Raw genomic sequence first — 11150 nt, 5'->3', positions numbered from 1 at the left:
CTCTCTCTCTCTCTCTCTCTCTCTCTCTCTCTCTCTCTCTATGAATGTTTTTGCACAGTCCACGCATTGTACTCCCTTGAAACTTTTTCTTTCTTTTTTGACGTCTTGTGTCTGGGTGAAAGAAAAGGCGTGACATGCTAGGCGGGTCATGAAAAGCTCGCTCGTCGTTTACGTGCTTGGCTCCTCGGGCTCGGGAAAAACAAACCTGTTGCGGCAGCTCAGTTGCATGTGCGAAAGCGGCACTCTGCAGGCCCGTCCGATCCACGACGCCCCAACGCAGGGGCAGGAGGTGCATTTACTCGGCATTAAGGCGCCGCAGCAAAAGGTCTTGCCCCGCACAGTGGAACTCCGCGAGGTGGGCGGGGAACTGGCCTCGCTGTGGGAGAGGTTTATTCGCTCCTGGGAGAACTCCATCAAAGACAAGGAGGGTGTCAAGCCTGCCTTAATCTTCCTTGTGGATGCGTTGTCGCCGCACTTGCTCCCTATGGCGTCTGTCATGTTCAGTAGACTGAAGGGCTCCGATGGGGCATGCCGCGACTGGCCGACGGTGGTGCTGCTGAACAAGGCACTTGCAAAGAATGCCATGACAGAAGAGGAGTTGGGGTTTTTCCTACCAGTGGAGACGTGCAAAAACACACAGTTGTTTGCTGTTGATTCTTGGAATGGGCTGGGGCTCGGGGATGTCATGGAGTGGCTCATTAGCATGGCGTTCTCCGACTGACTTTGTGAGAGGTGGTTGAAGGGGAGGGAAGAAAAGGTCAAAGAATACAAAGGTAGGGGAAAGAATGTATTCGTGGAAGAATCTCGGCACGCACGGGCCCACACACACACACACACACACACACACACACACACTCTCTCTCTTTCTATGTATCCCAGCCCCTCCTTTTGCTGGCAGTGCATTGGTTCCTTTACACACTGGTGGAATGGCTTTCATGTGAGCGTGTGGTGGCTGTCGGATGAATCTTGTCTTTTCTCAAGCCTCTCCACAACAGGGCTGGGAGGAGCTTTATTCTCAAGCGGCGGTGCAGTGCACGTCTCCTGCATGGTTTTGAGCTGCGTTGTCACCTCAGCTACACACATTGAAGACGTCTAAGAGAAACTTTTTTTTTTCTAGTTGTTGTTGGTACGTCAGTGTGTGTGACTTGGGCCTCATGTTTTCATTTTTTGCATTTTTTTTTTTTACTGTGTTATTCTCTCTTGTAATCACATCATGATTTCCTTCTGTGGCCGCTGCAGCCCATCACGGACAGCACCTTTACGTTGAACGGCAAAGGCAGAGAAACAGACATCAATAAGGACTGACGGGGACCGAAGGAAGAGAACGAGGGTGTGCGGGGGGGGGGAATGCATGCGACAGGGCCCCGCTCAGGTGTGTCTTCCCTCAACGGACTTCTCTAAGACGTTGCTGGATATCTGCTGGCGCATCCGCCAGCTTTTCTCGCAGCCTCTGACGCCACCCGGCAGGCAGCGGAGCGTGTCGTTTGTAGGCCGCTGCATCGAAGCACAGTGACGCAGTGGGACGGTAGGGACCACCTGGGGGGGGGGAGGTGAGGTGTGGCTGCCCCACTGCGGCGCCTGGTGCGGGCAACCGTCAAACCTAAAGTAAACGTTGTGGTGGATTAGGCGGCAGGTACATGTTAATGGCTGCAAATTAGTAGCTCTTTTCTTTTGCGTTCCGTAGCTCTATTGGAGACCTCACCGAAGTGAAAAAATTGCGTGTCTTCGCTGTCTGCTTATTCCAGAGGTCACGCTACTTAACGAAGCACTTTCCCCTCTTGCAGCTTGTGCCACCTTGAAGCACCTCGAGCTCCGCTCCTGTCGCAATGTTACACGGGTGGAGGCGTTGTGACATCTTCGTTCGCTGAAGAGTCTTGATTTGTCTAAAACTGGGGTGGACGACGACGCTCTGCTTGCGCTTTCCGCCTGTCCCTTGCTGGAGAAGGTGGATCTCTCCGGATGTGCTTTTATTTGTGGTATTCCTTTTATGAAGGGCATGGCGCGCCTCCGGGTGCTGAAGCTGCGCAACTCCGGCATCACAGATCGTGCCATCGCGGTTGTTGGCACCACCCCGCGCTAACTCATCTGGATCTCGCTGGGTGCTTTCTCGTCACTTCCCTCAACTCACTGGGCTCCCTCAAAAGACTTGTGTGGATGAACGCATCCTGGTGTGGCGTGCGTGACGGGGGCATGGAGGGCCTCTCCCGTTGCAAAAACTTGGAACACCTAAGCCTGTCACACAGTTGGGACATTTGCGGCGCTAACGCGCTCGGTGGGCTTCAAATGTTACAGGTTCTTGACCTTCGTGGCACAAACGTCGACGACGAAGGCATTGCGGGGCTTGCGCGATGTGTCCATCGCTGAACTATTTGAATATAGGCGGTTGTTTATGCATTCATTCCATTGGTGTGCTGTCATCCATGTCAGGTCTTAAGGAGATCGACGTGTCCTACACAGCCGTAACGGAGGGAAGCCTCTGCTTGCTGCCAAGCTGGGTACCCGTTGTGAAGAAGCCTGCTAGCGTTCTGTCGTGCAGTGCCTCATCGGCGCTCTTGGAAACTCTGCGGTACCCTCACATTCATTGAGTTCGCCCGTGTCTTGTTTGGCGTTCTCGCCAAGACCACCGCCAACACCCGCCGCTGCATCTTTAAGCGGTTAAAGCGCCGTGCTGAGTGCAACTTGCGTGTACGCCAAACAAGAGGCAAAAAGAAAGGGGGGAATGATGGAAGTTCTTCATTGGTGGGGTACGTGACTTTGCCTGTTTTCCCTGAGAGACGTACTCTCTCGAAAGAGGCTATGTAAATAATAGCGCAATGGGTTTTTTTTTTTTGACTGTTGCTGTGTTCGCGTCTGTGTGTGTGTGTGTGTGTGTGCCTGCATTGCTTGAGGTGCCAATCACCTCACCTTGTTCTGTTTCATGTGATACGTTTAATTTGCTCTGCATCAAAGTTTACGTTTATTGTGCGCCCGTGTGTGCGGTTCCAGTTGTGTTTGTGTTTTCGCCGCCGCCGTCTCTGCTGTACAGTGCGCTGCTTGCCACTTTGCTCTGATGCTTCCTTCTCGTAGCGGCGCGGGGTGCGGACGGGCCCAGGAGGAGGCAACAATAAAAACTGAAACTGGAAAGAGGGAGGTAAGGTCACAATGCTGTGCAGGCCGCGGGTGGGAGCACTTCTCGCGGGCGGGGCCCTGCGCCCTGAGGCGCTACTTTCGCAGCGCCGACGACTCAACGTGAACCGCAGCGTTCAGACGCGGTGGGAAGCGGAAAATCAGGCGGCCTCGCAGAGGCGTACCGACTACGACTTTGACAAGGAGCAGTGGTCCAAGCAGATGCGGTTTGCGTCAATGGACTGCATCATGGACCCCGACATCACGCCCATCCGTTACACGACAATTTCTGGCCTCAAGAAGGCGTTCCGACGCTTCATGACGATGCGAAAGCTTGTCGAACGCCGCCCAGACTTCAATCCAGAGTTGCTTCAGAAGCTGTTCGTGCTGCTGAAGAAGACCTCGCACTCGTTTAATCCGGAGGATCTGAAGGTGCTGCAGCGCCTCACGACACACGGAGAGGCGAGTCGTATTTGCAACGAAATCAAGTTAGTAATGAGTGAGAATTTTTCCAGGAAGAGCTGGAAGGCCCTCAAGATGCAGGCGGTAAATAACACGTACCAGATAGAGCTGGACTCCTTCCAGTTGGTGAACTGCTACATGGGGCAGATGGCACAGGAGGACTGGCTGCAGATCACCTACAAGTGTGAGTACCGTGAGCGGCCAGATGAGGCAGAAGAGTGGCAGACCATGTGCGAATACCCCGTCTTTGAGGTTCGTCTTGGCGACGGTGTGCAATCACTCAACACACACGCGTTCATCGTGGTTGGGGTCATGCGGAAGGATGGCACACGCTACGGAAAAGACTCACAGGATGCAGCTGCCCTGCGCAAGCAGTTTGACCGCACCGGTAAGTGGTTCTAATTGCCGCTGTTTTGCTTCCCCCTTCTGAATGTGTCTCGCTTTTTTTTTTTTTGTGGGGGAGGGTGCCTGCGTCGTTGGGGTAGAAAGGCGGGGGGAGGTGACAACCTCCGATCCTTCTTGTGTGGCTGCTGCCTGTTCGGCGTAATGCACGCACGGGGAACACCGCAACAACAACAACAAGAAGCAAACAAAAAAAAAAGAGAGATAATTTACGTACGGAAAGGTTGCTTCGTGGGCGTCGTGATGGCTGTTGCGGGGAAGGGAGGTGAGCTACGGGGGATGGCGGTGGGCTTGTGGAAATTACTTTAGAGTCGCCCACCGGCGTGGTGGGCAAACTCGCGTCATGCGGCCTGCGTGCGGCCATACAGCGAAACTCTCTCACCAAAGCGCGGGAGAAAGGGAAGTGCACTCGCAGACGCGCAGGAAAGATGAGAGGGGAGGCACAAATTTTTCTAGTACCATTCTCTCAAATGATTATGCATTTTATCCTCCCTTTGCTTCATTGCTGTTGTTGCTTTCGCACATCCGCAGTACTACTTCATTGACAATCATGGTATGCATATGTGTGTTTGTTTGTTTGTTGTTTTTTTTGCTTCTGCATGCTCTGGTGCTAGGTATGTGATTGAGAGTGAGCGGGGGGCCAGCGTGAAGACGAACGATGGAGGCTGTCGCCAAAAGTTTCTTTGACAGCGGTGACATAAAAGCGGCGGCCACCTTCTACTGCAATCTGATGGTGCTGCATCCCAGGTACGTGAAAATGGCGCGTATATGCAGAGTCCTGGCCGACCCCTCCGCTGTGCCTCTGCCGCACCGGTACGCGGACATTGTTGAGGCTATTTTAGATCCCGCCGTCACCCACGGGGCCCTGTTTGGGGCTGGGGCGATGCCTGCGGATGTCAACAAGGCCTACCAACGCTGGACGCTCTTGGTGCACCCGGACAAGAACCCCTACCCAAGGGCGGGGGACGCCTTCAAGCGGCTCTTAGCCCTTAAGACGCTTGCGCTAGAGATGGCCGATGCGGTGAAGGATAAAACCCATCATGCGAACTCGTCGCACGACGGCAGGCGGCCCAATGGAAGGTCAGATGCCCCGGCGGCGCCGAATCGCCAAGGCGCGAACATGTCCACTGCCGCCAAGGCCTCCCTGATTGACGCGACGCTCTCCGAGATGAAGAAAAGGCAAGTCACCCTCAAGTCCCTGAAGCGAAAGAACATTGACGACAGTGAACTCCCGGCGTTAAGGACCACCCTCCGCGATGTGCGGGAGCGCCGATTTTGCTTGCGTTCCACAACCCCGTTGGCGTCGACGGAGCCATGCATACCGACGCAGTCGTTCACGCACGATCAATCCGCCTCTCTTACCCATTCTTTCCCGTCGCACCTGCCCCGCCCTGCGGTAGACGAGCATATCTCACTGGCACCGTTTTCGCTTCCAAGGAACAATACATTGCTGGGGACAGCACGTGTAGAAGGAGGAGAACTAGACGGCAGCTTCACTGCTGGCTCTTTGCACTGTGTGCCTTCAGTCACAGCTGTGGAAGAGCAATCAGAGGAAATATTAGCAGAGGAAGATATGTTGGGTCAAAGGCAGGTAGCGGAAAACGTGGGGTTGGAAGTAGCACAAAGTACAGATGTAAAGGAAGCGAATGAGACAATTGCGATGTATGATGCAGGCGGTGGCATCAGCACAGCAAAAGTGACAGATCTTTCGGTGTCACCCCCCACTTCTATTGCCCATGACGGTGAGTGGTTTACGGATGCGGTAAAGGGAAGTATCAGGCATTTGATTCAAGGCATTCAAGAGATGAGGACTAACCGCGCACCCCTTCGCTTGAACTGTGACCTCACCTTTGCCGCATACGAGCGGGAGAGACGGCAGAAAAGGGAGGATGAAATGAGCAATTCAATGGCGGAATGATTGGGCCCTGTGTGAGATGGATGTCGCTTACCCGCTACAACGACCGTGTCTGTGACTTCGCTATGTATCCAAGTCATGAGATGTATTGTGAGCTTGCTTCTTTGTGGGTTTTGTTTCCTTCAGCATGTTCTTGTTACCATTGATTTTTCCCTTCCCCAACTGCTATGCGTGTAGCAGGGCGTATGTTTACAGGTTCTTTCTGACATCTGTTTGCCTTCTGCATTGGCGCAGAAGTGATGCGTTGTTGCCGCCGGTCCCGCCTCGCTTTGTCAACCTGACCAGTGCCTTGTTTTTCCTCGCGTGAAGTGCGGTGAATCAAGCCAAAGAAAAAAAAAGAGGGGGCTGGCACACGCAGTGAGAGTGTGCAAGGGAAGGCTGCATAACATTGCAAAGCGTGGGGCCGCAGGGGACGGGCGGACCATGCCGTTGTCAAAGCGCCGGCAGCCCGTTTTGTTGCCGGAGCTGGCGCCCCCGAGCCGCGTAGCCGGTGGTGGCACCGCCAAGATTGCTGCTGCTGTTGCCACCGCCGCTCCCACTGGTGCCACCCCGCGGCAGCCCGATGCGGAAACGGATGTGGGCACAGACACGAAGATTGAGCGCCACCGCTACGCCAAGCTTCTTCTGCACCACGTGCAGCGCTACCATCAGTTCACCTCCGTGGAACTTTTTGTTGAGACGGTGCTGCGGGATATTGCTCTCCAGGAAGGTGTCACACCGCAGGCACGCGCCGCGGCCGCGTCCTGGGCTATGAAGCTTCTATGCGGTACCTTCTCTAGGCCATGGGTGATGAAGGCCCTCGTGGATGCCTTGTTTCCCGCCATATACCGAGACTACGATGAGCAAAGGCTCGACCACGTCTCCCCTGCGATACAAGTCCTTGTGAATGACCGGAATCTGCTCCGCGACAACCCGTACTTTTCCCACTCCATGTACATGCAGGACCTTGTGGTGGGCAACGCCACCATTGAGGCTCTCTCAGGGCGGTTGCAGCGCACGCTACCAGTGATCCTGCAATGGAAAAAATTTGTGCTCGCGCTCGTGGAATACATTCAATATGCGAGCAAACGAAAATCGTTTTTGGCGTGGCGGGTGTTCACTAGACGACGTCGCGCAGACGAACTGCTTCGACGCAATGTAATCATCCGCCACGAACAAAGAATAAAATCCTTGCGTATGCAGGCGGCCTTCTTTCGGTGGAAGACCGCTGTGGAATCCTCCCGCACGGAGTATCTGACAGAGCGCTTGCACCAGGCAGCATACCAGCTAGAGAGTGCAAAGAACCAGTTTCAGATGCAGTGCTTCCGCGCAGATAAGCTGCAGCTGAGCTGTGAACAGAGGCAGGCGGATATTCTGATGTTCATGAGCGAGCGTGAAGAGCTGCAGAAGCACGTGGAGGAGCTCAACGAGACGCTTATCCTCAGAGAAAAGGAGCACCGGGAGCGTATGAAGGTTTGTGTCAGAGAGCTGGTGAAGCTCGTGCAGCGGCAACGCTGCGTGCTGAGGAAATCGATTGACGCCCGTTTTCGCGTTGCGGAGGTGACGGACGGTTGGCTTGACGAGGCGCTGCAGGAACCCAGGTCAAAGAAGTTGGATGCCACGACGGTGGAGGAGGACACCTTTCCGCCCGGCCACAAGTTTCTGTTGAAGTGGTGCAACCACATCTACTCCAGGCGACGGACCAAACGGACTCTGCAGGTAGCCAACTTCGCCGCAGACTTTTCCAATGGTGAGGCGTATCTGCTTCTGCTGCAGCATGTCTTTGCGGAGGACCAGGTCGTCACCGTCGCGCCCCCGAAGCTGCCGATGTGGCTGAGGGGCCTCAGCAAACCCGAGCGGTTGGCTCGGGTGTGTCAGTTCGCCGCGAGCACGCCGCTTGTCAGTGCCCTGGGGCCGGAAGACTTTGACCACATGCGGGAAGACAAGATAGCCGCTTCCGTCGCAGAGATATTTTTATTTCACGTCCGCGAGAAGCGGGTGATGTACATAGACGAGGCACGACGAATTGTTAGTGACGTGGTGGCGCGGTATGGGCCCAGCGCCAATAACTCCATCGCCACCCCGACCACCGCTTCTGCTGCGGCTGCCACGCATGATGAGGAGAATGCTAGTGTTGCTGAAGCTGAGGCTGAGGCTGAGGCTGAGGCTGAGGCTGAGGCTGATGGTGGTGGTACAGACGAGAGCATCGCGACTAGCATGGGTTTTAATAACGAAGAAGGCCTCCAACTAAAAGTTAGTGAGTGGGGAAGCGAACTGGAGCTGTGGGCGGAGGAGCTGTACGCCAATGTGCTAAATGAGCACAAGTTCCAGCACTGTGGCGTGGCGATAGGTCAGGAGGCCGACCACATTATGCGGGAACGAGCTCGGGGGCGGCCCGTTTACGTCGTGACATCAAGCACAGCTCTTACCTTCACAAGCATTAGCGCAAAAAACACGGAGGACCTCCGGGCGAGGGTCAAAACACCAAACTCGCAGGCATGGAAGACGTTTTTGCGGACGGTGCTTAGAGGTGTGCTCTGGAAGCACATTCAGCTTATTGTCTCCCACTTTTACCACTTCGCCGGCGCGGATGCACGGAAGATGGGCGAGGAGCAGTTTTGGCGCTTCGCCGAGGAAACCCGGCTGACCGAAGAGCCCTTTTCTCCATTGGTGGTGATGCAAATCTTCGACACAGTCACCTCTCCACATCTCGCCGCGCTATGGCGCTCCAGCGCGAAGGATGAGGGGCGGAGGAAGGCGCTAGAGGAGGCTCAGGAAGAAATTGAGCTACGCGACGTGAAGCCTGCCCAGTTCACGGAGATCCTTGTGCGTCTTGCGGTGACGCAGCACACGGGTGGCATCGTTGAGGCGACCGAACACTTTCTCTCGGGTCTCCGGTTTCCAGTGCTGGAGAATGCTTTGCCGGTCACATCTAGTTTCTACGAACCGGAGCCACAGCGAGTCGTGGCTTATTTTAGGCACGATCTGGCTCGCGTGTTCTTCTTTTACATGAATCGTCAGATGGTGGAGAGCCTGCAGGGGCGATTTCGCAAGGCTCAGGGCTGCGGACGCTTCATGTCACGTCTCTCGCATACGATGTATCTGAGAATGTTTGTGGACTGCAATTTTATTCTGCCGGATAACGAAGTTGACTCCAGCCGTGTTGGGTACCAGCGCAAAGCACGTTTTATGTCTGAAGACGAAGTTCTGAAGATGTTGGAGGTGGTGCAGGGGCGCATTCCATCTCTTCCTGCCGGAGAAATGTGCTTCTCCCTCTTTCTTGAGACGTTTGGTGTGGCCTGCATGTACTGGTGGCCGGACCCAATTGTGCCATTGTCGCGCAAACTTGCCGCATTTATTGTTGATATGGTGGAGAAGTTGCGTTTAGTGTTTATGCGTGACACGCTGGTTTTGGGCCCCACGCCGTTCATTTCTCTTGAGGGTGGCGTACATGTGGAACTACTTTGATCGTTGACTCACGCCCTGCTTTGTGATTTCTCCTGCATTTTCACCTCTGATGTAATATGCAATGGGTGTGTGAGGGAGTGTGTGCAAGTACGGGTCCGGAGAGGCGGGGGGGGGTGGGTGGGGGGGCATTGTTTCATTTCCACCACTGTTTCTGCTATACGACGAATCCGAAAGAGCGTTGCAACCTCCGTTGCATCTGTTCCCCACTGTTGTTGCTGTTTTTTCCCCCCATGCACCATGCGAAGAGGCACAGAACAAAAAAGCAGAGATGAGCCCATTGTGCCTGCGATTTGTGGTGTGATTACATTCTGTGGGCCCTCTCAGCGCACCACTCGCGTCCCTCACCCAACGGCGCACGATGATGGGTCTCTTTGAGGAGGATAGTCCGTCAGGTTCGGGGAAAACCAACATTGCGGCATTTGCCCACTCGATGGATCACCTAGAGAGATGTAATCTGCGTCTAGATAGGAAGGTGCATGACATCCCCTTCCACGTTGGCGAGGAAGAGGCGCTGGATGCCCGTTTGGCTTGGCACGACGGCGGCGAGCGGCAGTTTCCGCGCCAATGTGCTCCAGAAGGATCCAGCATTATTGACGCTGCAGCACTGCCTCGTGTGGGTGGAGAGGCCGAGCTACGAGTCTCACTACCCCTTTGGCGAGCACCACGTCTTCAATCAGGTTTCCACGTCATACCTTCACCCGCTCTCCGCTGTGGAACGGTGTGTGGCTGGCACACACGTCCCCTCCATGCTGATCTTGTGCTTTGAACTTCTCAGAAAGTTGGAGGGGATGGCCGCCATGCTAACGCTGGCCCCGGTTGTAGACTCCGGCATGACGACAGCAGCCGTAATTGCATCGGCGGTCGCGTCCGTGTACATTAGGCGCTACCTGCTCACCCTACGCTTCCTGAAGGAGCAGGCACGGCAAATGGCAGAGCTCAAGACAACTGGTATGTTGTATTTTTTCTCTGACCAGAACGGCTATCGCTGGACGCTGGAGGATGAGGAGCGGGCTGAGTATGAGTATCGCGAGGAGCTGCGGCAGCGGGCACGCAGAAAGTAGGCATTTGAGCAGCGGGTGAAGGAGGAGGCTGCGCGGGATGAGGCGCAAAGTAAGCGCCACATTGACCCAAAGAACAGGCGACGGACGGGCCTGGAGAATGTCGACCCACTTGGGTTCTACCAGCTGCTGAGCCTGAGCGGTCGGGAGCTGAACACCACGGCAAAAGACATTGCGAGCGCGTTCTGTAAAGCCGCACGGCGCCACCACCCTGATCTGGTTTACCGCGACAGCGACGAGTCCAAGAACACGATGCAGTGGATCATTCATGCCTACAAGATCCTTCGTGGCACCAAAAAGAAGAAAACGTACGATTTGTGCCAACTGACAGCTCAAGAGGAGGGCTCGGGGTAGTGTTTGTCTCCCCGCGTGCGTGCGTGTGTGTGTGTGTGGTCGGCTGCATGTGCTCGAATGTATGTGGAGTGCATTGAGGTGGCATGGTGGACTGCTTTTATTGCTGATTTGTGTAGCGCCGTACGACCGTTTTTTTTTTTTGCTTCCGCTCTCTCTTCACCCTGCACTAAGGCACTCCAACACATGTTGCTACCACCGCCGCCACCACCAGCCGCAGTGCCACCACCACCACCAGCAGCCGCAGTGCCACCACCTCCAGCAGCCGCAGTGCCACCACCACCTCCAGCAGCCGCAGTGCCGCGACCACCTCCAGCAGCCGCAGTGCCACCACCACCTCCAGCAGCCGCAGTGCCACCACCACCAGCAGCCGCACTACCGCCACCACCTCCAGCAGCCGCAGTGCCACC

The 11150-nt window shown here is 55.3% G+C and overlaps 7 protein-coding genes across 7 annotated transcripts in view, besides 7 other annotated features; 6 read left to right on the top strand and 1 right to left on the bottom strand.

The window, feature by feature from the left end:
- Nucleotides 1-40: a microsatellite.
- A 108-nt stretch (nt 41-148) lies between these two features.
- TraAM80_01857 (ADP-ribosylation factor-like protein 16) lies at nt 149-721 on the top strand (the record flags this gene model as incomplete). Its single annotated transcript, XM_029378885.1, has 1 exon — nt 149-721. The coding sequence occupies one exon, from the start codon at nt 149-151 to the stop codon at nt 719-721; it is 573 nt and encodes a 190-aa protein (XP_029241363.1).
- A 99-nt stretch (nt 722-820) lies between these two features.
- Nucleotides 821-855: a microsatellite.
- Nucleotides 856-1959: 1104 nt separating this feature from the next.
- On the top strand, nt 1960-2364 carry TraAM80_01856 (leucine-rich repeat protein (LRRP); the record flags this gene model as incomplete). The annotated part of the gene is made up of 1 exon (XM_029378884.1): nt 1960-2364. One exon carries the CDS (start codon nt 1960-1962, stop codon nt 2362-2364), a length of 405 nt encoding a protein of 134 aa, XP_029241362.1.
- Nucleotides 2365-2839: 475 nt separating this feature from the next.
- Nucleotides 2840-2873: a microsatellite.
- A 268-nt stretch (nt 2874-3141) lies between these two features.
- Nucleotides 3142-3969, top strand: TraAM80_01855 (uncharacterized protein; the record flags this gene model as incomplete). The annotated part of the gene is made up of 1 exon (XM_029378883.1): nt 3142-3969. The coding sequence occupies one exon, from the start codon at nt 3142-3144 to the stop codon at nt 3967-3969; it is 828 nt and encodes a 275-aa protein (XP_029241361.1).
- A 165-nt stretch (nt 3970-4134) lies between these two features.
- Nucleotides 4135-4166: a microsatellite.
- Nucleotides 4167-4531: 365 nt separating this feature from the next.
- Nucleotides 4532-4564: a sequence feature (A-rich).
- Nucleotides 4565-4627: 63 nt separating this feature from the next.
- Nucleotides 4628-5887, top strand: TraAM80_01854 (uncharacterized protein; the record flags this gene model as incomplete). The annotated part of the gene is made up of 1 exon (XM_029378882.1): nt 4628-5887. One exon carries the CDS (start codon nt 4628-4630, stop codon nt 5885-5887), a length of 1260 nt encoding a protein of 419 aa, XP_029241360.1.
- Nucleotides 5888-6307: 420 nt separating this feature from the next.
- Nucleotides 6308-9331, top strand: TraAM80_01853 (uncharacterized protein; the record flags this gene model as incomplete). The annotated part of the gene is made up of 1 exon (XM_029378881.1): nt 6308-9331. The coding sequence occupies one exon, from the start codon at nt 6308-6310 to the stop codon at nt 9329-9331; it is 3024 nt and encodes a 1007-aa protein (XP_029241359.1).
- A 102-nt stretch (nt 9332-9433) lies between these two features.
- Nucleotides 9434-9457: a microsatellite.
- Nucleotides 9458-9807: 350 nt separating this feature from the next.
- TraAM80_01852 (putative chaperone protein DNAj) lies at nt 9808-10392 on the top strand (the record flags this gene model as incomplete). Its single annotated transcript, XM_029378880.1, has 1 exon — nt 9808-10392. The coding sequence occupies one exon, from the start codon at nt 9808-9810 to the stop codon at nt 10390-10392; it is 585 nt and encodes a 194-aa protein (XP_029241358.1).
- A 366-nt stretch (nt 10393-10758) lies between these two features.
- Nucleotides 10759-10781: a microsatellite.
- A 128-nt stretch (nt 10782-10909) lies between these two features.
- TraAM80_01851 (uncharacterized protein) overlaps nt 10910-11150 on the bottom strand; it is a gene marked incomplete at both ends in the record, with an annotated part of 498 nt that continues 257 nt past the window's right edge. The window contains one exon of the mRNA XM_029378879.1: nt 10910-11150. This exon is cut by the window's right edge and continues 257 nt beyond it. Within this exon, the coding sequence (XP_029241357.1) occupies nt 10910-11150 (241 nt within the window).

The sequence above is a fragment of the Trypanosoma rangeli genome, assembly GCF_003719475.1.
Source record: "Trypanosoma rangeli strain AM80 chromosome Unknown Tra_15.4_contig_00039, whole genome shotgun sequence".
Taxonomy (NCBI): Eukaryota; Euglenozoa; class Kinetoplastea; order Trypanosomatida; family Trypanosomatidae; genus Trypanosoma; species Trypanosoma rangeli.
Note: the sequence above shows the minus strand (reverse complement) of the source record. Positions and strands in the feature narration are given on the sequence as shown.